The 26,062-nt window shown below is 34.9% G+C and overlaps 1 protein-coding gene across 7 annotated transcripts in view; it reads right to left on the bottom strand.

The window, feature by feature from the left end:
• The window catches only part of SENP7 (SUMO specific peptidase 7), a 146,120-nt gene that overhangs the window by 9,905 nt on the left and 110,153 nt on the right, over positions 1-26,062 (bottom strand). For all 7 annotated transcript variants that reach the window (XM_040225759.1, XM_040225761.1, XM_040225758.1 and 4 more), the window contains 7 exons: positions 21,976-22,009; positions 17,576-17,755; positions 15,863-16,125; positions 13,823-13,956; positions 12,386-12,502; positions 6,427-6,549; positions 247-339 (listed from right to left, as the gene is read on the bottom strand). In XM_040225759.1, the coding sequence (XP_040081693.1) occupies positions 247-339; positions 6,427-6,549; positions 12,386-12,502; positions 13,823-13,956; positions 15,863-16,125; positions 17,576-17,755; positions 21,976-22,009 (944 nt within the window). The remainder of the gene's footprint in view (positions 1-246; positions 340-6,426; positions 6,550-12,385; positions 12,503-13,822; positions 13,957-15,862; positions 16,126-17,575; positions 17,756-21,975; positions 22,010-26,062) is intronic.

The raw sequence follows: 26,062 nt of genomic DNA, 5'->3' as shown, positions 1-26,062 counted from the left end.
TCAGTCATTATAGTCTTGTGGGCATTTGTCATTTTATTTTTTTCACTATATACAACATAAGCACTGTCAAACCAAAATCCAAGACAAATAATCTCATTTATTTTAGCTACTTCCTTCGAAAAAAATTTAAACATAACACCTTGGTTGATATACCCATACTTTTTTACTGATTACTAATCTAAAAAATGCACAAAGTACTTTTCTCCACGCTCCAATTTAAAAAAAATAATAATCTGAAATACTCACGACTCATTTACAGGCACAAAGATGTAATCTTTGTTAAAGATGTTTATGTGACGAGTCCACGTTCTTACTCTCTTATGTCTTCTCTGAGCCATTCTGGGAATAAAAAGATAGATGTATTTGGTAGACAAAAAATTCAAAATTTAAGATAAAAATTTCAAGTCATTTTATACACTGAGAAATGCTAGTTTTAGTTTATTTAACCATCTTCTTCAAGATACATAATATTTAACAGACTGGAAAATGTGCTTTTATTAACATCTGGCTGTTTTTAAATATGACCACTATTTATAAACATAAAATAATGGATAAGAGAAAGGCAGCAATTCATAAAATGCTCTAGACATTCTAAAATGTCTGAACAACTGAATATGAACAGCTATACCTATTTATTCTGATATAAAATATTATCATTAAACCTTAACAGAACTGTCTAAATGTTGTATGTGTGATGAGGGAGTTGTTAAAACTTAACGGAAGAGGAGGGATGAGGTATATATTCTTAAATTTTTAAAGATGAAACTCTTCTTCCTTTATCTCATTTATAAAAATATTATAAGACAAGGAATTCCCTGGCAGGTCAGTGGTTAAGACTTTGCTTTCCAATGCAGAGGATGCAGGTTCGATCCCTGGTCTGGGAGTTAAGATTCCACATGCCTCCTGGCCAAAAAACCAAAACATAAAATAGAAGCAATAGTGTGACAAATTCAATGAAGTCTTTCGAAATGGTCCACATCAAAGAAAAAAAAAAAAAAAGAACATCATAGGACAATGAGTTAAGCATATGCACCATCCATCTTTTATTTTATTTCTTTGATAAATATTGGATTCCTAAGAATAATGAAAATCACTCACACTGCCCTAAAGGAATTTACAAAATAATGAAGACAGAAAAAAAAACTACAACAAATAACTAAAATGTAAGTTTCATAAGGGATACAAATGAATTATGGTGATGGCATCTAAGAAAACCATCAAGAAAAAGGTTGGGACACACGAATAATAGTTCCTTTTCTTTATGTCATTAGGGAGTTAAAGAAGGAAGATATCAAACCAAGTCTGGATGTCAAAAAGGGTTCTAGGAAAGGGATGGCATTTCACAGTTGCATAAAGGAGGTTATGGTATGACATTTGGCTCAGTCCCAGGAAGGACCTCTTTTTAGTTAGAAAATTAAACAAACCATGGTTTGTTCTTATATATTAATATACCAAGTAACACAGGAAACAGACATCTTTGCTCTATCCCTGTCCATGAGAATATCTAACCAAATTCACAGGAGTAGATGTTGGGAGTAAAATGGAATCTAGAACAGGCTAAAAGATGTGGTAGGAATCAGACACTATGCAAAAGAACAACTCTGTAAAATAATGAGTCATATGTTTACCAATTTTCTTATTTCAAAGTGATCCAACCATTACAATGATTATAAATAATTATTTTTACCTAGCACAGAATCTCTCTGTTTTCCATTTGAAAAATCTTAAAAGAGACAGCTGGTTTTCTTTTGTTTTATGTTGGTGTTTGATAAATTTCCTGATTATGCTAACCTTACGTCACTGGGAATTCATCAGACAGTGGATGGAGCAAGGATGATAAGAGGGAATACAGGGCCACAATATAATCTCTGACTCTCTGTTCCTAACTAACTGGAAAATTCTCAATTAAATGTCTAACAGTTCTCTCCCTGTTCAATAACATACATTATTATCTTTTGTTTTGAGTTCTTAGTATGTTCTAAGAACTGAGCAAAATGTACCAGGTATAGAGTAGAAAAAAAGACAGATGCCGTTCCTGACCTTATGGAGCTTAAATTTTAGAATGGGAAACTGAAAAGAAAAAAAAAACATAAAAATTATTAGAAATAGTTTTAAAATAAACTAAAAAGTACCAGGAGAGGAAAAAAAAAAAAAGTGCCAGGAGAAGAAATTTCTGTCAGAAAACAGCAAAGAGCTTAGCATATTCAAAAACTAGAAGGAGGCAGGCTGAGCTGAAGTATAGTAAATGAAGGGAGAGAATGTCGTGAGATGAGTTTAGGGAGAGGGACAGAAGTGGATCTTGCTGAATCTCATAAACCACAGCAATGACTGTGTCTATCATTTAGTCTGCTATTTCCTAACATTAATAGCTTGAGCTTCCTATAGGATTCACTGGCCATAAATTATGGTTTGTATCCCTCACAAGTTTGTTTCTGCGTTCTTTTTTTTTTTAAGCCAATTTGTAGGGATTCTTTGTGTGAATACTAACTATATACACATCGGCCAACCATTAGTATGAGTGTTGGTGTGTGTATATGTATGTATGTGTTCATATGTATATGGGTACGTGTATATGAAGATATATTATGCATAAGATACATGTAATATCTATCTTACCCTGGAAGAAGTCATTCATCTAACTTAGTTTTGTCTTATGTTTATATATGATCAGGCATATAACATCTAAGTTTTTGCTAATTTTTTAATCAAAAAAAAATTTCAATACAGCAGAATCTACCTTTTCATTTCCTCAGTTTCTAGGTAGGCATGCCAACTGCATAATCTCCACACTGACTAGTAATCTTAACACAAAATGTGGGATTAAGTGTAGGGTGCCAAACATCAATTTCTATACACATAAAATAAAAGAGGAGGGCATGAGAAATGTTAAATATCTAATTTGTTTACTACATCCTCCCCTTCCACATATTCCCCTCCGTTAGCCCTAACTATAAGAATATTTCCATACTGTGATTTTCTCCTTAGTTGATCCTGGAAGGCCTTGTCTACCAGCACAGATTTCAAACCTATAAAGACACTCAAAATACGGATGACCACACATTCCAGTTTGTCTAGGTATACAACCAATATAGACAGGTTGTCCAGAGTAACTATTAATAGATCCTCCTTTTACTCACTTAAGTGTTTCAATTTAGACCATAAATTATACAGCTGCAATACTATAAATAAGAGAAAGAGCTTGAACTTTGAAATTAGAAAGTTATATCCAACTTCTGATAACTTATCTAACTTTTTAAAGTTTCAGTTCACAACAATGGTCATTTATCTTGTAAGACTATTGTAGAATCAAACAATAACCTTATGTTCACTGTCCGGGTTCCAAGCAGGTACTCAATAAATGTTAATACTTTCTCTATTGCTATTCTTTTTCTCCAAAAATACAACAAACTCAGTTTACTCATTTAATCATCTTTTTAGTTGCTTATTGCTCTTATTATTTTAAAGGGATGAAACAATTCTCACAGCCATCTTATTGAAGGCCATCAAGTAAAACAAAAACATCTCTGGACTAACGGTTAAAAGATAAAGATTTAAGTACCATCAGTTCTGTCACTTTATCAGAATTCTGACGATCTTCATTGGCCTGCTTCCTCATCTGAAAAATGCCTTACATATCTAAAAGCACTGTTTTGGGAAGAAATAATGTACAAAATGTACCCTGTAAAGTGGTAGACAGCTGTTTACATTAACTTTTTAAAAAAACAGAAACTCTTAATTTTATCATACACCTACCACACAGATTATCACACAGAGTATTAGGGGTGGGATGAAATGGCTCTCTGATCACAACTATTCAAGTTACTGCTAAGATTAAAAAAATCACTCCTCCTCCTTTTTTGCCTGTCCCTAACCACTGCTCAGACCCTGATGCTGGGAAAGATTGAAGGTGGGAGGAGAAGGGGATGACAGAGGATGACAGAGGATGACATGGTTGGATGGCATCACTGACTCAATGGACATGAGTTTGGGTAGACTCTGGGAGTTGGTGATGGACAGGGAGGTGTTGGGGGCCAGCTGAGGAACTCCGCCCATGGCAAAGGTCATGAGGAAGGAGGCTTGGCATACGCAAAGGCGTGATCAAGCCTCAGGAAACTTCCTGTTCCCGAGCATCTACCCCAAAACCAGAGTCTGTTTTATGCTCTCGTCTACACCTCTGACTTTACGGGGGGCTCTCCCCCATAACCATTTTTCTTGGAGAAGGAAGACGTGCAGCTCCAAGGCAATTAAAATTCTTAGGCGTGACAAGAGTGTTTCAGCTTACAAACTCCTCTGAAGGTTATCTAGCCTGCCTGTATAGGTTCGTCAGGCCACATGTAATTGTTTACAGCCTCCCAATCTGAGAGGCACGAGATGTTTTAGACTTACTAAAGGCAAATTCTTTGGGGAGTTAGAAATTATTAGTATAATGGGTTGGTTAGGAATTATATCGGTGAAGGGTTTTTCATTTGTTGTGTCAATGATTGCTGCTAATTCCCTGCTCTGGGTGGGACAAGGATGTCTCAGGTCAAACCTCTCTACTGACAGACTAGCTTGTGTGACAGGATTATCCATACTCCTGCCACATGATTGTTTACTACCTCTTAACCACAAACAGCACAGAGAGTTTTGGAGTATTTTGAGAGTCTTAATTAGCATAGGGCTTTTTCTTCTCATTGAGTCAATGATTGCCGCCAGGCCTCCATATCCTTAGGCAGCTAGGAATATATTAATCAATGTATTTGAAATATAGAAAAGGAATTATAGTAGTTTTAGATGTGAGCAATACTAGACTTTTTGAGTTAATGGATTTTCTCTTTTGTAATAGATCACTGTACTTTATTATAAATCCCTGTGTCCTTGCCATGTAAAAATGTAACCTTATCACTATCTTAAGACTAGATAGATCTTAAGGGGAGCATTGGTGAAAGGATTTTCATTTGTTGGGCTGATGTTTGCTGCTAGATTTCCATGTTCCCTGCCCTTATAGTGAATATAACTAACATATAGGAGAAATAAGTATTAACTTTTAAACATATAGGAAAAATAAGTATTAACCTTTAAGATTAATCATGTTAACCTTGGGTTAAATAAATTCCTTTCTTGATTGTAACTCACTACACCCTCACCTTATAGGAATGCAACTTTATCTAGAGGGTGGTGCTTGGTTTAAGAAAAAACACCCTTGGAAGAAATAAGGTTTTTGGTTATCAGAAAGAAAGGATCATAGAATGTCAGCAGGTCTCACTCATGGCCAGAAGATGATGTAATATCCCTAAGACCCTCTTTTTATTCATTTATGTAAAGCACCTGATTTTGATAAAGGTCAGGACTGCTGACCCCCACGTGACTCTGTATTCATCCCTATGTGTAACAAAAGGTATATAAGCAAACCCAAAAATAAAGAAATTGGATCAGTTTCCAGAAAGACTGATTCTACCATGTCGCTTCTTTCTTGCTCCCATTTCTCTGGCTGAATTCCCATCTGGATTCAGCCTCCTTTTCTCCACTACACTATCTGTTACTACACTATCCATTTCTAATCTCTCTCTATATCTGTACTTAAATATGTATTTTTCCAAAGACGCCGACGCCGTCCCCACCTTCGAATTCCCTGGATCCACCAGGGCTGGACCTTGGTAGGGAGGCCTGGCGTGCTGCAGTCCATGGGGTCCCAGGGAGTCGGACACAACTGAGTGACTGAACTGAACCACTGCTCTATAAGTTTTAGAATTAATAAAAAAAAAAATACTTGGACAGAAATTCAGCTAAATTGTGGGGACAAACATAGTATTTTTTATAATGTCACCTCAGTTTAATTAAATAGTAGTATGTTAGTGAGGGTCCAAACAGGAAAACATAAATCTTCATATATATTTAAGACAGATAAAATGTAATGCAAATTATTGGCTACAGTGGTGATAGAAAAAGTGCAAAGCCACAAAAGGCAATCAGTGAGGCAACCAGAGCTGGGCATAGTAGGACAATGCTACACCCAATGCTGAAGGGGAGAGTGAAGAAGTAGTGGCTCCAGACAGAAGTTAGAGCTCTGCTTGTCCAGTGAAAGAAGAGCCTAGGTCTGTCCAGTGAAAGAAGGACCCACAAATGAACTAGAATCACTACCAAAATAACTAACCAAGGCAAAGAGGGTAAGGAAGAAACATCCTAACATCTTCTTTCCTTGCCATCCAACCTCCAATATTCCCAACAGTACAACTGGAAATGCAACCTGCAAGAGTAAGCCTCTCTGTGATGAGGAACAGAACAGTGGAAGGGTGAGAAATGCCTTTCAGAACAGACAGGCCCAGGACATGCACAAGTGGCAATACTGCTCACTCTAGGAAATACAGTAAGAAGATAGTTTGCTAGGAGCATCAAAATAATAATGCTTTCCTCTTAAAACTTAAGTATATTGGAAGACTGACTTACGAAAGATTTGGATTATCTTCTGTTAAATTATTTTCCTTTCTTGTCAAGCATTTGTAGAAAAAGCTACTAAAAATATGACTTCGTTCAACAAGTTCATCTGATGCCTTCTCCAATATAAGATACCTATAAAGTAACAACACCACAAAAGTAAGTTATTTTTTGATTTTACCTGGTTTTCCTCCAATTATTTTATGAGTTCTGAAAATCTTCATTTATATGTCCAATTAGAGTCAAGGAAATCTTGCAGTTTGCTCTCATTTCAAATTTTTTTTTTTGTTCTTTAACTATCTTACCTTCTATCAAGATCAATTAAAGCAGAAATTTTCCATTTTCTCATTCATTTACTTAACACGTATTTCTCAATTTCCTAGTATGAGCTAAGTATGGTATTTATACTAGCAACATTAAATAAGAGGGGGAAAAAACAAGTTCTTGGCCCCAGAAAAGTGAGGGTAAAAAGGAAATATTAATCAAATCATACAATCACATATAAAACTGAAACCATGATATTCCTAAATAAATCGAGAAACTTTAATAATTCTTGAGATACAACTAATTGCTAAATCCTTAGTCCATTTCCATATAAAACAATTCAACACAAGCTTATATTTCAATCACATAGTGATTAACTCTCTCATATTTAGAGAACTCTGGTATTGTTAATAGTTTAAAAATGTTCAAAAATGAACTTGCAATTGCTTTTTTAAAAAAAGCATAAAAGACAAACTCAGCTTGAATTTTTTTTAATGTGGTTATGCAGAGCATATACTGTGTGAAAGGAGAAACAAAGAATGCCTTTGGTGTGCTTCAAGTATTCTTTTATCTTAATCTGAATGATGATGACATGGGTACATACATATGTGAACATTCGTGAGCTGTACACTTAAAATTTGTGCACTTTCCTACTTGAAAGCTATTCATCAATTTTAAAAATAATTAGGAAGTAGTTAAAAAAATTAACATAGGATCCCCTCTGAAAAGAATTCAAAGAGACAGAGATACAGGTACCTCAGTGAAAAAGAAGTATAGAAAAATACTCTTAGAATCAAATTATAAATAAAGTTTTAGTAATTACTTCCAATAAAATATATCAAAATTAACACCAAAGATGATCTAATATATCTCACAAAATATAAATTTGACACTTAGGGATACAAAACTTAGTAAGATGTAAGATGCTCAACCTTTAGAAGGAAAAATCATCATAATGTCACCAATAACTTTAAAATAAGACAAAATATTATATGAACCATAAAAGAGATACAAAAAAGGTATTATGAGAGTTAATAATACCTATTTAATCAGAAAAGGTTTTCAAGAAGGTAACACTTGTGAGGAAGGGGAGTAAAATTTCAAAGGGGGAATAAAATTTTAACACGTTAGCATAAAGAGGAGAATATTCCATGAAGCAAGAGTAACAGGGCATTAAGGCAGAAGAGTGACTAAGGAATGGGCTTTGTTTAGTAGACTGTTTATAATTTAATTTTGCTGGACTATGCAATAGGCACAGGGTTATTAGTAAATGGCAGAAAAGACAGATTAGGGTCATATTATCAAAACACTCAAATGCTTGACTGAACTCACTTTGACAGGTAATAAGAAATTAATAAAAGTTTCTAATGAGAATTGCATTCATGAAGAACTGCATTCATAAATTGCATTTATGAATAATAATAGTGGTAATAATATACTCAACAGATAGGAAAACAAAGACAAAGGATATAAAAAATTAATTTAGATAAGATAAGTATACTAAAAAGATCGATGACAGAAGAAAGATAAATGAATTTGAGAGACCAAATCTACTACTCAGGCAACTGAGTATGTAGAAAAGAGAGGGTGAAGAGTCAATGATAATGGAAACTTCACTTCCAGCCCAGATGGAATAAGAAGGATCAGATTTACACTCCTATTTGAAACAAGCAAAAAAATCAAACAAAATACATGGAGCAATAGTTTTTAGAACACTGCTATCCCTCTATGAGCAGGGGCTGTTTAATTACAGGCTTCCGCAACAAAACCAAAGCATCACATCAGCAACAAAGAATACTGACCCCTGAGAGACGGTGAGCTCCATAATTGCCTCAGTTTACTGCCTTGATACATTTCAGATTACAACACAGAAAGGAATAACCCAGGTGAAAGATGTAGACTCCCTGAGTTTAGGAGATGCTAAGAGTCAGAAAAACTCTTGCTAATGCAGCAAGAGTTTGCAGATCAGAATACTGGAAAGGAAAAAGCAGTAAAGACAGAAAACTCCAAACATATGCAGAGCATCCTCCTCAAGAATTTAGCAGAATACTGATCACTGCATGTACATAAGGAAGACACTTAAGACTGTAAAAAGAACTATCTGAAAAAAGTAGAGAGAATGGTACCCAGCATTCATGCAGATTGCAGGAATACTGCCTGTTGCTAGCAGCCAGGCTTGAAAACCTCATAATTCACCAGAAACTAAGTACAGTATTCAGAAGGGTCTTTCTTCAGTAGTAGGGATTAATCTGTTGGTCTTATCCAATAAATCTTAAAAAGCAAGAGTTTAAAACCAATGAACTGTTTCCAAATCAGTTCAGTTCAGTCTCTCAGTCGTGTCTGACTCTTTGCGACCCCATGGACTATAGCACACCAGGATTCCGTGTCCATTACCAACTCCCAGAGCCTACACAAACTCATGTCCATCGCATTGGTGATGCCATCCAACCATCTTTTCCTCTGTCATCCCCTTCTCCTCCCACCTTCAATCTTTCCCAGCATCAGGGTCTTTTCAAATGAGTCAGTTCTTCGCATCAGGTGGCCAAAATATTGGAGTTTCAGCTTCAACATCAGTCCTTCCAATGAATATTCTGGACTGATCTCCTTTAGGATGGACTGGTTAGATCTCCTTGCAGTTCAAGGGACTCTCAAGAGGCTTCTCCAACACCACAGTTCAAAAGCATCAATTCTTTGGCACTCAGGTTTCTTTATACTCCAGCTCTCACATCCATACATGATTATTAGAAAAACCATAGTTTTGACTGGACAGACTTTTGTTGGTAAAGTAATGTCTCTGCTTTTTAATATGCTGTCTAGGTTGGTCATAGCTTTTCTTCCAAGGAGCAAGCATCTTTCAATTTCATGGCTGCAGTCACCATCTGCAGTGATTTTGGAGCCTCAAAAAATAAAGTCTCTCACTGTTTCCATTGTTTCCCCATCTATTTGCCATGAAGTGATGGGACCAGATGCCATGATCTTAGTTTTCTGAATGTTGAGTTTTAAGCCAAATTTTTCACTCTCCTCTTTCACTTTCATCAAGAGGCTCTTTAGTTCTTCTTCCCTTCTGCCATAAGGGTAGTGTCACCTGCATATCTGAGGTTATTGATATTTCTCCCAGCAAGCTTAATTCCACATTGTGCTTCATCCAGCCCAGCATTTTGCTGATGTATTCTGCATATAAGTTAAATAAGCAGGGTGACAATATACAGTCTTGATGGATTCCTTTCACGATCTGGAACCAGTCTGTTTTTCCATGTCCAGTTCTAAATGTTGTTTCTTGACCTGCATACAGATTTCTCACAGGTGGGTCTGTGGGGAGTTTTGGAATCTCAAAAGGCAACATAACCAGGAGAGAAAAAAGAAAACCCACAGAATACAAGCCTAACCGCAACTGTGAAAAAGGAACTTTCCGGCAAAAGGCTCTAACCTAACAACCTAACACACAGCCTGGCCTGCTGACAGAACAAAGGATCTAGTGAATACCAAAGGAGAGATAGCTGGCTGCATACGGGCCCCTCCCCGCCCGGAGGAAGAAAGACAGCCAGAGCTGGAAGGCAAGGGGCTGCTGCAATCTAAACCCCAGAGATGGCACCTTCTGCCAAACTGTGAGCAGGCGCCCAGCTGCTAACCAAGTTTTCCTGAGATCCTAGATGGTTGACAGCCACCAGGAGGGTCGCAGCCTTAGATCAGTTCTCCAGAGGAGACATATGGCACATCTGAAATAGTGTTCTCACAGCACATCCAGGAAACCAAGCAGCCGGGACCAAGGAGGTGATTAAGACACACGGCCCACCTAGGACAGTGCGCTCGCCAAGAACCTGGTCGCCTGAGCTGCTCAGACCTGGAAAGTGCACAAAACGCACACCCAACCCACAGAGACTGAGCCAGAACTGTGTCTGAGTGTCTCCCGTGGAGGTATGGGTCAGCAGTGGCCTGCCCCAGGGACAGGGGCTCTGCATGCAGCAGACCTGGGTATGGCATAAGCCCTCTTGGAGGAGGCTGCCATTAGCCCCACCATGGGACTGGGGAGACAGACTCTTGGAAGGCACAAACAAAACCCTGTGTGCACCAGGACCCAGGAGAAAGGAGCAGTGACTCCACTAGAAACTGACCCAGACATGCCCGTGAGTGTCCAGGAGTCTCTGGAGGAGACGGAGGTCGGCGGTGGCCTCCGCAGGGTCGGGCACACTGGGTGCAGCAGTGCATGCACAGGACCTTTTAAGGAGGTCGCCATTATCTTCATTACCTCCACCACAGTTTGGCCTCAGGTCAAGCAACAAGGAGGGAACACAGCCTTTCCCGTCAACAGAAAATTGGGTTAAAGATTTACTGAACATGGCCCCACCCATCAGAACAAGACCCAGTTTCCCCCTCAGCCAATCTCTGCCATCAGGAAGCTTCCATAAGCCTCTCTCATCCTTATCCATCAGAGGGCAGACAGAATGAAAACCACAATCACAGAAAACTAACCAAACTGATCACATGGACCACAGTTTTGTCTAGCTCAATGAAACTATGGGCCATGCTATGTAGGGCCACCCAATATGGACAGGTCATGGCAGAGAGTTTCCAAATAATCTGTTTCAAAACAAAATTCAAAAATATTTATAGGAATATACCAGCACCCAGTAAAAATATCACCAGACATGCAAAGAAGAAAAAAGAACAGTATGACTCAATGAGGAGAAAAATCAGTCAATTGAAACCAACCCACAACTGAGAAGGATGCTAGAATAAGTAGAAAAAGACATTTTAAAAGATATTATATAATAATTATATTCCATATATTCAAAAGCTACATACATAAAAGATATTTTTTAAAAGACCCAAAAAAAAGAACTTCTAGAGATTCATTCTACAAAGTCCAAGATGAACAGTAGATGGTAACATGAGACTTCTGTCTTATCCTTACTAGAATAAGGATAGCACTACTATTAAAATGATAGAGCTGAAATTATATGATGATAATAAACTGATTTGGGAATGGTCAGTGAAATAATCAGGAGACACCTTGAAAAATAAGTGTTAGAAATGTGGGTCTAATGGTATAGTACAAAATGAGGACAAGAGACAAATTATTGCTGCATGAAAGTTTATAAAACTTTTTATAAATTCCTTCAGCTTGGCTATATAAAAAATTGGAAACTATAATAGAATAGTGATATAGATTTTTTTAAATGCTGGTTAACTTTTACAGCACTTAAGGACACATAAAGAACTATACAGTTGTTTCTTCCTGGTTCCCAAAGTGATCTGTCATTATGTAAGTACTTTAGTCAATAATACTATAGTCAAAGCATCAAGCATCACTGATGCAATGACCATGAGTTTGAGCAAAATCTAGGAATGGTAAAGGACAGAGAAGCCTGGTGGGCTGCAGTCCATGGGGTCGCAAAGGGGGGAACTGACTTAGTGACTGAACAACAAAATAGTCAAAGAAGTATCAATCAACAGCAAGCAAATGACAAAAATGAAAACAAACGAAACAAGAGTAACTCTTGATGAAGTATATGGTATCTATGGGAAGTAAAGGAATGACACTGAACTTGTCAACACTAGAAAACTTCGCTAGACAAAATTTTTCAAATCTGAAATTTTAGCGGGTTATTTTCAGCTAGAGTTAAAATACTTCAGAGAGATTTACTTTAAAATTCACATCAAAACCTGTAAAACAAATGACTTAATGATCATGTTTCATTGTACTTACTTAAGATAGAAATCAATGATTACATCATTAAGAAACTCTCCTTCTTCTAAGCACTCCAGATCTTCATTAGTTACTCCTAAACCCCCTTTAGTAGGTGGTGGAGGATATACAATCAACCTTGAAAAATAAAAATAAAATATATTAATAATGAAAACTCTAGTCTCAAAGGAATTTGTTCTTTGGGACAATACAGGGCAGTAGTATTCAATAAGTAAAATCTTAGGGTAAAAATATTTGACACAATACAATCAACTCTATTTTCCTTCTTTTGTTTTCACAAGCTACTGATAGTACTGTCACTGAGCATCTTTTCATTTCCAATCCTTCCCATGTGGGCTAGTCTCAGTTTTTGTCTAATCAACAGGTTATCTCACTATCACTGAGGATGTCTCTCTTCTGTACAATATTTAACTATGCCCCAGTTTCCACTATTAAGTTTGAATACCCAAGGCTAAAATAGTCAGCAGTCAAAAACTATGTTCTCCTACTAGTAACTAATCTATACCAGCTGGACAATGAAGAAATAACATGGGAACTTAGGAGGCAAGTTTCCCATAACAACATGCTTACAGTATAAAACTTAGGAGAACATAAAGGAAATAAACCATCAGATCACAACCAGAAAGAAGTGGAAAACAAAATGACAACTAGTTAGGCATTTTTTCCTTTGGTACCCTCTCTTAAAGTTCAGAAATAAGAGCAGTTGTGAATTCTGGCTATAATCTTGAAACAGACAGGGTGGTACTCACTGCACAAATATAGTCAATAATAAAGGTATAATATGTACTTGTTGAACTAGAAAGATTCAAGAAGGTAAGAATCAACTGCAATTGATTTAATCTTCATAACCATTGCACCTAAATTAAATAATATGGGAAATTTTAAAGTCATAAAATGATAATAACTATTTAATGGCTATTTCCCTATCCTGTGCTGTCCGTTTGTTTTTTAACAGAGAAAAGGAATCATGCAGAGGAATAGAAATTATTCTCAAATGCAAAGACTCTCTTATTCTACTTTACTACCATAAGAAGACACAAAAAAGACCAAATATGATCAAGAAACTAACTTGTGAAGGGACGTTCTGATAAACTTCAAAGTACCCAAAATTGAGGCACACTTTAGTAAGCAATTTCTCTTTTCCTATCATATATTCAGATATGGGATATATAATCTTAAAAACCATATACTTCTATTCAAATATTTTCAATAAAGGCTTTGACACATTTGACATCTTGGCTACCATTTCTGACTTCTTAAAACATAAAACTAAGTGAAGTGGCATTGACTTGTTTTCTGGATTATTTCTATTATTAACTGCCAGCAAGAAAGCAAAACTGAAAACATTTAAAAAGATAAAATACTTAAAATCAGCAACATGAATTAAAACTACTAATGTGCCCACCTATTACAAACAGGATATGACACAGTACATACTTCTGAACAGGTCCAGTGTGCCTGACTTCTCGCCATTCCTCATCTGGATTAGAAGTAATAGAAAGTGAGTAGCAACCACTGCTTTGCTTCTGCAGTAAGGTGTAAGTAGGCTTGGCTGTATCTGTATTTGAGGGCTGATCCAAAAAAAAAAAAAAAAGGCAAAGTAAAAGGTCTCCTTATACCCACATAAATACATATTAACTCTCAAAATGACAAAGTCAGAAGTTAGACTTATATGAGAAAATGGGACTAAAAGAAATATACACCAGTGAGTTATATACATATACACACACATATACTTTTCTAATTTCTACAAAGATATAATCAAATCAAAATAATACTCTGGAGCAAAAGATAATGTACTATGGATCAAAGTTTAACCTGAAGTGTTACTTATAGGTCTGGGTTTTACAATTTTAGAATCTGAAAACAGTGCTGTTCAAAATGAACAAAAGTGGTGATAAGTAGTAGGAATGTTTTTTAAAAGACTGGTAAGAGTTTATAACAACATAAACTGATATTTTATTATTAAATGGAAAACTATGATACAAATTTGTATATACAGTGCAATTATCAAGCAAAATTTTTACAATATTATGCAAAAGCCAGTGGTGAAGTCTTACACCTTATCTTTCACTAATGTATCTTTCTACAGACCTTTAAAATAACAGATTAAAATAGCCAAATCTACATGTGAGTGCATGTGTATGTGTGTACACGCCCCCATCACAGAAAAACACTTTTCTTTCTGGGGGTATTTGGCAGAGATATATAAGTCATAAGTATATTAACAACCTCCTATAAAAATAAATACAGCATTTTAAAACTTACCATTAATTGTTTCAAGATAATATTAGACTTATAAAAGAGTTACAACAAACAAGCCTCTAAGGTGGTGCTAGTGGTAAAAAAAAACCCGCCTGCCAATGCTGGAGACATAAGAGACGTGAGTTCAATCCCTAGGTGGGGAAGATCCCCTGGAGAAGGGCATGGCAACCCACTCCAGTATTCTTGCCTGGAGAATTCCATGGATAGAGGACCTTGGCAGGCTATATATAGTCCATAGGGTCTCAAAGAGCTGGACATGACTAAAGCGACTTAGCATTTAGCAAGCCTCTCACAGATTCCCCTAATACTAACATCTTTTTAAAAACTACAGTACAATTATCAAAACTAAGAAATTAAAGTTAGTATGATACTATAAACTACAGGCTTTATTTTGATTTTACTACTTTTTCCACTAATAAATTTCTTTTGTTTCAGGATCCTACAATTCCTTCATCTTTCTTTATTTTTCATGACCTCGGTATTTTTTAAGACTGTTGGTCAGTTATTTTATAACTGGGCTTGTTTGATTTTTCTCATGATTAGACTGAGGTTATAAAATATTGAGAAAAACAATATAGAAGTGATATACCCTCTCCATGCATGATGTGACAGGTACGTTATGTCAATATATTTTATTACTGGTAATGTTAACTTTGATCACTTGGGCTAAAGTGATGTCTGTGACGTTTCTCCACTGTAAAGTTACTAGAGTGGAGAAAAAAAAGTTACTTCTTTTTTGTAATTAGTATTTAAGGTGAAGATTATGCACATATCCTGACCTACTTTAAGTTTTCATACATTAAATTTAGCATCTCTCCATGGATCTTACCTGCAACAATCATAACTATGATTTTTCTAGTGGTGGTTTTATATTTCTCTTGTTCCTTTTACATTTTTTAATTGCAATATTTTTCTAAGAAAAAACTGTCCCTTGCCCACCTTTTATTATTTGTGTTTTCATTCATCCGTTCAGTTAATCACATGTATCAATACACATTAAAGGATATATATCTTATTCTCTAGTAATAATCACACGCTATCATTACTGATTTTCGTGATCTGTTTCTAAGCTTTGGCACTGGGAATTCCTTTAGTTTGGTTCCTGTGACCTTTGACAAAGCATAGCATTCTAAAATCATGCTAATTTCAATGAAAGAATTTTTATCCAACTGTTTCCCTCTCCCTCACTAATTACATTAATCACATGCTAACCTGAGACACTGATTTCATCTTCATTTCTTCAGTAGTAGCAGCAGGGAAAGAACAAGTTGAAGCACAGTAATAATGAATAAAAGAACTTTCTTTTGAAGACAGGTTCTGAAATAAAGGAAGTGCCTGAACCCAAGACAATGGATAAGAAAGCTCTAATTCTCCATTGGTTGTACTTATTTCTGTCATAATGTCTTTCAATTTCAATTCTTCTCTCTGTGAAATAGAACTGTGTAGCTCAAGGAAAATGAATTCAGTCGATTTGGCTATGAAAGAAAAAAAGAAATCGGTTATCAGTAGTATTATTTTGCAAGGCGATTAAAATTAAAATAATTTGATTATTAGTAACAGTAAGGATGGTAAACAGCTCAACAAACTATTTTGTATGTTGATAACCCAGGCAAATTGAATTCCCAAACAACCCATTAGTAACCTAGAACCCAAACTCACAATTTTAGACTCCTACTGCATTAGAATACAAACTCCACAATGGTACTGTATCTCCAGTACCTGGCATTTATTAGATGTGAGTAAATATTTGTTAATGATTGAAATATAAACATTATATATAAAACAGACATCCAGTAGAAAGCTGCTATATAGCATAGGGAGCTCAACCTGGTGCTCTGTGATGATCTAGAGGGGTGGGTTGGGGGGGTGGTAGGGAAGACCAAGAGGAAGGAAATATGTATATACTTATGGCTGGTTCACATTGTTGTATGGCAGAAAAAAACATTATATTATAAAACAATTATCCTCCAATTAAAATAAAAAATTAATTTTAAAAATATTTTTTAATGAGTGCATGAATAAGTAAATGATGACTAAATTATTTTTCTCTAGCCTTCCTCCACATAGCAAATCTGCTCATTAAAATTTTCATTCCAACACTTCCTTCAGAATCATCTTCTTTCATCAGTCATTTCAACAGTGGTTTCAAATGACATTCTCACCTCCCACAATGATTATAAATGGCTTGAGCATTTTCCCAACTCCTCTGCTATTTGACCATAAATTTCCCAAATTAATTTGGAAGCAATCAGGATAACAAAATAAGGAATTTTAAAGATTTAAAATTCAGATCATTACTTAACATCTTTAATATGCAAGGCAGTAGGAGAGGAAAACGTAGAGAGAATAAAGAGATAAGAAAGAAATTTACTAATCTGATTTACCTAATTCTAAACCAGACTGCTTAGGAGTTGGAAACTAAACAAAGTTGGAAAATATTTCAAGATACATATATATCGATAGGTAAGTGTTACAGGAACATTGGAAAAGTATTCAATCCAGTCTTAGAAAAATGATACATAAGTAAGTATACAAGTTTTCTTTTTTAGAAACTAAAGAAAATCTTGAAGATAAAGACTTCTATATTGTATTTAACTTTGCCACTGATTAGTTCTGTCATAGTTCATTATGAAATAAGGGCAAGAACTCTTATGACAGGCAGCCAAGGATGTCAACTGACTAAAAGGTAAGGTACTCCTTTTATTTTAGAAGATAATTTTAATTGGTTGAGTAAAATTATAAGGAGAAATTATGAATAAAGTAATTTATCTTAAATAATATCAAGGGATAAATTATTTTTAATTCAGTGAACTTAATTTCAATTCAATGAAATAATTACATTCTACTAAATTATTTTAGAGGAAAATTATTTTATAGGGGTTCTCAGATAATCTTGACATTTAGAAGAAATCTTTTTATACTCACATTGCTGGCTTAATACAGAGTTTTCTAGTTGGGTCTGAATCTCTTGAAGATAATTTGAGGAGACCCAAAGAAAGAGGATAGCATGACTTCTTTTACCGTGATCATCATCTTTATTTTTCCATAATCCAAACCTCTTTAAATGTGTGGTATCCACTAGCAATGAAATCTCATGCACAGACACTGAAACAAGTAAAAGATAACAAGGGAATAAAGTAATCTATTTAGGAATACAACACATGCACTGTGTGATTCTTCTTTAACAGTATATTTTTCAAAAAAGAATTACATGAAAAGTTTTTCAAAAATATTATTTATAGCACATTTCCATAAATTTGGCTGAAATACCTAAACACTATTATTAGAGTAAAAAAGATCATATAAATTAGAAAGGGCTAAATAATTATTAAATGGTAATAAAAAGTAGAAGTTAGCCTCTCACCACTATATGATCTCAGACTATATTATCAATGCAGTAAACTAAGCACAGTGTAACTTATATAATTCTATTTTGGTCAATACTATCAACCAAGATTCCAAATGCTACCATAAGCCACTTAACGCCTATTTTCCTTCTCCTAAAACATTTATCCAAAGATTCTCAAGAGTAATATGAGCTTCTGAAGGGTGTAGGATAATTTTTTTTTTTGGAGGCACTGCAGTTTGCAGGATCTCAATTCCCCCACCAGGGATTAAACCTGGACTAGGCAGTAAAATTAGATTATTTTTAATTAAAAATTTTAATTAAGAAATTAAAAGATGCTTGCTCCTTGGAAGAAAAGCTATAACCAACCTAGACAGCATTTTAAAAAGCAGAGACATTACTTTGCCAACAAAGGTCTGTTTAGTCAAAACCATGGTTTTTCCAGTAGTCATGTATGGATGTGAGAGTTGGACTATAAAGAAAGCTGAGCGCCAAAGAACTATGGTGTTAGAGAAGACTCTTGAGAACCCCCTGGACTACAAGGAGATCAAACCAGTCAATCCTAAAGGAAATCAGTCCTGAATATTCATTGGAAGGGCTGAAGCTGAAGCTCCAATCATTTTGCCACCTGATGCAAAGAACTGACTCACTGGAAAAGACCCTAATGCCAGGAAAGATTAAGGCAGAAGAAGGGGACGACAGAGGAAGAGTTGATTGGATGGCATCACTGACTCAATGGACATGAGTGAGCAAGCTTCAGGAGTTGGTGATGAACAGGGAAGCCGCGCACGCTGCAGTCCATGGGGTTGCAAAGAGTTGGACACGACTGAGCTGAACTGAACTGAACTGAATGGCAGTAAAAGCCCAGAATCCTAACCACGAAGCAACCAGGGAATTTCCAGGATGAAATCTCTTAAAATTTTTTGAGGTTTTACTTCTCAAAATTTCAAGGTAATCACTCTGAATTAACATTTTCCCTTTCATTTAGTGAAAAGAACCTCCTCAAAGGACCTTATTTTTTAACTCAAAGAAACATACAAAACTGGTGTAAAGAAGTCCTGAGGTCACCTGGTCCAACTGTGAGAAAACATGTAGCTGAACTAGGAATACAAACATCAGTTAAGTACAAACCCAAGATTGTTACCTATCTGAAATAAATCTCTTACTACTCCTCCCCCTATTTTTTCCTGGCACAATGCTACTCAAAATGCAACATCCTCAGCTTGCAACACTGCCATCAGCCTGGAGGCAATTGGAAATACAGAATTCAGGCTCCACACTGGATATACAGAATCAAAATCAGCACTTAAAGAAAAATAAACAAAAAATAAACAGGTAATCCAGATGAACGTTCAAGTTTGAAAAGGATTTTACAATAAGCATTCAAATACTCATTAACTTGTCATTTTAACGTTTCCCAATATAGCCATTCTATTCATTTTTCCTTTATTTCTTTCATATTTCCTCCTTCCTTCGGCTATTCGTTTTTTCTGTTATTCCATTTCTTCAGGTTTTTTCCCTTGTTCCCTTTCTGGATTTCTATTTCTCTTCTGTGCCTGTCCATATGCATGTCTACCTGACTTGCTCTCTTCCTATCCGGTCATGTCTTATTCTAACCTACCTCCCCTCTTCTTTTACTACTTACTGGCTCTTTTTTCCTTTTTTTTTTTTTGTATGTCTTTTTTTTTTAATTGAAATATAGTTGAAATATAATATAATGTTAGTTTCAGGTTATAACATAATGATTTGATATTTGCATATGTTATGAAATGATTACCATAATAAGTTTAATAACCATCTGTCTCCCTATAAAGTTATTATATTACTGACCATATTCCTTATATTAGAGATTATATTTCTGGGGCTTATTTATTTTAAATAAATTTATTTTGCCTTATTCACTTAATTTTGCCCAGCTCCCCATCACCCTCCGCTCTGACAACTAGCTGCTTGTTCTCTTTATATATGAGTCGGCTTCCCTTTTGTTTTATTTTTAGATTCCACATACAAGTGAGATCATACAGTATTTGTTTTTGTCTGCCTCATTTTGCTAAGCATAGTACCCACTAGATCCACCCATGTTGTCACAAATGGCAAGATTTCATTTTACAATGGTTGAGTAATATTCCATGTATCTCGCATCTTCTTTATCCATTCATCTATCAATAGACACTTAGGTTGTTGCTTCCACATATGTTTGCTTGGCTACTGTGAATAAAGAATGCTGCAGTGAATACTGGGGGTGCATGTACTTTTTCAAAATAGTGGTTTGTTTTCTTAGAGTAAATATCCTGAAGTGAAATTTCTGGGTCACACAGTTCTATTTTTAATTTTTTGACCAACCTCCATACTATTTTCCATAGTGGCTGCATCAATTTACATTCTGAATGTATGCCAACAGTGCAAGAGGGTTTCCTTTTTTTATGCATCCTTTCCAACACTTGGCTTCCCTAGTGGCTCAAATGGTAAAGAATCTGCTTGTAATGCAGGATACCCAGGTCTGATCCCTGGGTCAGGAAGATCCCGTGGAGAAGGGAATGGCAACCCACTCCAGTATTCTTGTCTAGAGAATCTCATGGACAGAGGAGCTTGGCAAGCTACAGTCCATGGGGTTGCAAAAAAAGAATCAAACATGACTGAGCAACTAACACTTTCTAACTCTTGTTATTTGCTGTCATTTTGATGATGGCCATTCTGACCAGCATGAGGTGGTATCTTGCTGTGGTTTGGATTTACATTTCACTGACAATCAGTGATGTTGAGTATCTTTTCATGTATCTGTATGTTTTCTTTGGAAAAATGTCTGTTCAGGTCCTTTGCCCATTTTTAAATCAGGTTGTTTGTTTCACTGATGTTGAACTGTATGCATTCTTTATATATTTTGGATATGAATCCTTTATCAAATACATAATTTTCAAATATTTTCTCCCATGCTGTACACCTGAAGTTAAGAATTTGAGAGGTAGCTCTGTCGCACAGATCTTTATCTATAGATTATAGCACTATCTTTTATGAAATTTTCTTTTGAACCACAGGTCTTTGTTTCTTCTAAATAGCTAATGTTATATTGTTCCATAATAACTTATTAAAATTTCCTAATTAAAAATATCAGGGTGTGTAGACACACACACACATATACATATTCTAATATATTACATATGCCTTATACATTCTTACTACTTATAGTAGCTTCCTAATCATTAAATGTATTATTATAACACATAGTTGTGGATTCTGTACATGGTGGAGTCCAATTAAAGCTACTTCAATCTCATCTTCAGTCTGGGGAGGGTTTTTCTTCCCCAGTTCATTTCTGAAGTGCTATCTGTATATATTTTTCTTGCTCATTCTTTTCATAATTCATTCTCTAAAGAGACTGTTCTCTGTTGCTTATTATTTGTTCTCTTAGTGTTGTTTATTCTGAAAGGTTTTTATTTGGGAAGAGAATGAGAAACCTCAGTCTCCACAAATTACAGGTACATTTTCTAATCCACTTTGTACTTTATCTAATCCATTAGATAAAGTGTACTTTATCCACTTTTTCTAATCCACAGGTACTTTATCTAATTCATTAGATAACAAATGGTATAAATGCTCTCTCTTAATCCCTATGTGAAGCCATTTACATGGTTGTGTGCAACACTAAAATTTTTCTTCATTCTTTACTTACAGTTTCTATTTTCATCCATTTTTATATATCAAAACTCTCACTATAATAACTATTTTTCTTATCCCTTAATATTACTTGAAGTCATTAAAATAATATACCATTTTAAGTGTTACAAAATATTTTAACTCCATTGGAAGCTACTAAAATAGTGTTAGGTTGAAACACATTATTAATCTTACATTTATGCAAATTCTATAGTGGAAAAAAGTATGAAAAACTAGTTGCAGAAATACTTCAGAATTTTTGCTGACCAGTTATTTTATACTCAAAATTACAGTGAAAAGAGGTCATAAGACAATGATAGCTTACCTTGAAATGGGATCTTAATATACTTTGTTGTGAACTAAAGAAAAAACAAAAAAGCAAAACAGGAGTTACCACTTGAAATGTGTTACTATTCAAATTTTTCAAAAAAATTTTCTTCTTTAAACCACAAGTAGGTAATCAAAGTCTATGTACTAAAAGTCATAAATCTTTTCCTCAATAAACTAAGAAGATATTTCACTGTAAAGACTTAGTTTTACAGAAGTTTAAGAACCCTGTGCAAGGAATTTAATTCTCAATATGCTCATTTATAAAACCAGTAAGACTATATGTAATATATTTTCAAAATGTTTCCAGAATATTTAAGGAAGAAATAAGATAAAGTCCAAAAGAACTGCCAAGAGACCTCAGAGTATCAGTGATTTCAGTTAACTACAAAGCAGAATTTGACTCATCTTTGCTGACATTCCCAGCATTCATTTTTCTTTGTCTCATGTTATAAATTTCCTTCTGACAGGATTCAGCAAGGTTCCTGCTCATTCCACTACATCTGTGCCAAGACACTACATTTTCTCTAGGTATCTTTTGTATATATCTGATCTCCTTAATTGTTGATTTTATAATAAACTTTCAAGAGTTGTGGAGCACCTAAATTTTACATGTACCATCTAAAATAGAGGTCCCTTCAAGTTTGTCAAATTAATTCATGCCTATGGATTTGTTACTTGGTTAGGTTTCCCTTTTGATCAATACATTTATGAAACTGTTAACCAAATCAGGGATATAGTCTGTGAGCAGAAAACAAAATTTAAAATGGTCTTGGTACATGGGTACCTAAATTAACTATCAACAAAGTTCCAAATGAGTAGCAAACAATGTTTGGTGAAACCACAGGTTTACTATGACTCTTTTTTTTTTCCTAATTAAAATTTTTTTTCATGCTAGTTTCCCAAATATAAAACTCACATTTCATTGTGTAAGTTAGCTGCTAAAGCAAAATTTGAGCAAGAGGACAAATAGGGTTCAAATGTTGCTTCTCTTATCCCTACTACTTTTTATAAACAATAAGTAAGTAAACTTAGGCAACTTACTGAACCTCTCAGCTTTAGGTCAAAACCTTAATCAAGAGGAGCTATTATCATTAGACTCTAGCATCTGATTCAGTATGTTATCTAGTCTGACTTAGTCAAATACATCTTATTACTATGTCACTTTCATGTAACTGCTGTGTATTTCATGTATACACCCCTTGCTAAATTCTTTCTGACATGTTTCACTGGGTCGTTAATATCATAAAATATATCTTAGCAATTTAAATAATGAGCTATAGAAAATGAATATAAGAGGAGTTTGCTATTAAGATTTTAGTCATTACTATGAAATTATGAATTAGAAGTAGTGCGTCTATATACCTGGCTGCTGCTTTCTACATTATTGTTTCATTCTCCCGCCATAAGCAACCTTGTCCTATCAAAACTTTCAACTTGGCAAGACTTACATACTCATTTTGCCTTTTTCAATGACTAAGCCAACATGCAACCTTCCCAGAGCCAAAGCCCTGTATGCAGCAAAAAACTGAATCCCTAGTTAAGAAATCAGAAAGATGTTTTTGTGGCAATAAGGTAATCCCAAGTTCTATGAAATCATACCATGTCTATTTAAACTTAAAAATAAAGCTGAACATAAGAGATTTCTCGTAACTTCTAACAACAGCCAGTACAGTTTTTTTTAAAATATATACTTAATAAACATTTTTCCTATTATTAACAAAGTTAAGATCTAAAAAAATTAAATGTTCAGCATCCTCTACTGCAGCATTCTCAACACTAAAAAAAAGGTGGGGGGGGAGGCAATAATAGCTTACAATGTACCACTCTAAAATAATGGCTCTAACTTATAAAGATCTGGAAAATGACTAAGTTTAATTCTCTAATATACTATCCCCTCCCCCAAAATAAGATGCTCTTTACCTTATAAGTTATATAGAATATGATAAACTCTGTCTGAACAAGAATATATATTAAGTCTTTTGAAAAGCTTGAAATTTTTAAGACTTTTACCCTTTTCCTGTTTTCTGTTATTCATTATATTTTTCAACCTTAAAACTTCTTACAATCCTTCCATAGTAACATAACTTTTAATTTTTGAAGAATTCCTCTCAACCTTTCTTCACACACATATATTTTACCTGCATATATTTACTTTAATTTACTAAACCACATTCCTATAATCAGACATTTAAGATTTTTTTGTTTTAATTAAAGTCTGCATTCCAATAGACATGAGACAAATTTTTAAGACCTGCTTTATGACATTTTATTGAATATCTGCAGTCCTATATTACTTGTAATAGCAAAATACTGGGGACAACTGCAATGTCCAACAGTCAGGAATTCAGAACAATCCAATTATTCCAAAATAGGTAGGTGACTTAATTTAATGTGATTATGGTAAGTTAGAAAACAGTACGCAGAAATGGACTGCTCTGGTGGCACAGTGGTAAAGAATCTGCCTGCCAGTGCAGGAGATGCAAGTTCAGCCCCTGAGTCAGGAAGACTCCCTGGAGAAGGAAACAGCAACCCACTCCAGTATTCTTCCCTGCGAAATCCCATCGGCAGAGGAGTCTGGCAGGCTACAGTCCATGGGGTCACAAAAGAGTCAGTTAAACAACAATATATAATGCTACAACCTTTGGTTTTAAATATACACAGTTAATATCAAGAATGCAGAATGATGTAGAGTTAATAGTAATTGTCTCTGGATAAGCAAGATTACAGGTGTTCTTCAAATCGTTCCTTTATTCATTTGTGGGCTTCCCTGGTGGCTCAGCTGGTAAAGATCTACCTGCAGGGCAAGAGACCTGGGCTTGATCCCTGGGTTGGAAAGATTCCCTGGAGAAAGGAAAGGCTGCCCACTACAGTATTCCGGCCTATAAAACTCCATGGACTGAACAGTCCATGGGATGGCAAAGAGTTGGACACTACTGAGCGATTTTCACTTTATTCATTTGTAGTTTTTTTGTTTGGTTTTGGTTTTTGCCCATAACAAGTCTACCTGAGAGTATAAGAGCATAATTAATATAGTAATTAATGAAAACCCACTGAGGAATATTTATATTAAATTTTCCTCCCTTAGCTATTTAGTTACTATAACATACTTAGGTTACCCAATTTTGGGCCATTACAAAGAACTCTATAGAAAAAACTGGTCAAACCTGGATTTTAAATGAAAAAGCTAAAAAGTAAGGGGAAAAATTAAGAAAAAGTGAACAAAATTTCTTAATTTTAAAAATCATCCTAGGCATAACAAAAGCATTAATACCTGAAAATTAGTGATCAGAGAAGATACATTTTAAACAGAATTGCTGTTATGTTTTCAATCAAAGCAATTTTAACTATAACATAAGCTACCATTATGGGTACTTCCCAGAATTTGTACATGGTTACTCTGTTTGGATAATAACGTACATGGTACATGGTCACCAAGAAACATCTACTCATACTTCATTTGATTTAATATGCTGTCCTCTCTGTGACGTCTTCCCTTACTGCTCCAGCCAGAGGAAAGCAGAGATCATGTCTTTAACATTTTTATATTCCCTGCCCTATCTATAAGACAGTGAAATATTGCTAAGTCTTCTAGGAAAGTACTTGAATTATAATTTGATATAGTCAATTCAACTAATTTTTATAAGTGCCTATTTAAGTGTGAGCCATTTATGTAAAGTATAAAAGGGAGTAAAATGTTTCTTTATCACAAGATGCTTAAAGTCTAATAGAAAGATCTAGGCAAGAATATAAACAAAAACACAAAGAATAAATCTTACAATAGATGTACAAATAAAGTGCTGTAAGTACAAAGTAAAGGGAGAAGTTAATTCTGGCTAAGAAGAAGAAATCAGGAAAGGTTTTCCAGAAGAAGAAGTATTTCAGATAAGCCTTAAAATATTTTAACAGGCAGAAAAAAAGTAGTGAGAAAATATAGAGAACTGAGCAAAATCCAGTATGGCTTTCATATATAAAATGTGAGGCATTAATATTGAAAAGAAAGTGGAAAAATAAGAGGAACTATTCCTGGATATCCTTAAAGTAACAAGTTTAGGAATTTGGAGAACTCTGATGTTGTTCAGACA

Source organism: Oryx dammah, unplaced genomic scaffold (genome assembly GCF_014754425.2).
Source record: "Oryx dammah isolate SB20612 unplaced genomic scaffold, SCBI_Odam_1.1 HiC_scaffold_2, whole genome shotgun sequence".
Classification (NCBI taxonomy): Eukaryota; Metazoa; Chordata; class Mammalia; order Artiodactyla; family Bovidae; genus Oryx; species Oryx dammah.
The sequence above is the reverse complement of the archived record's forward strand: the minus strand, read 5'-3'. Positions and strand labels throughout refer to the sequence as shown.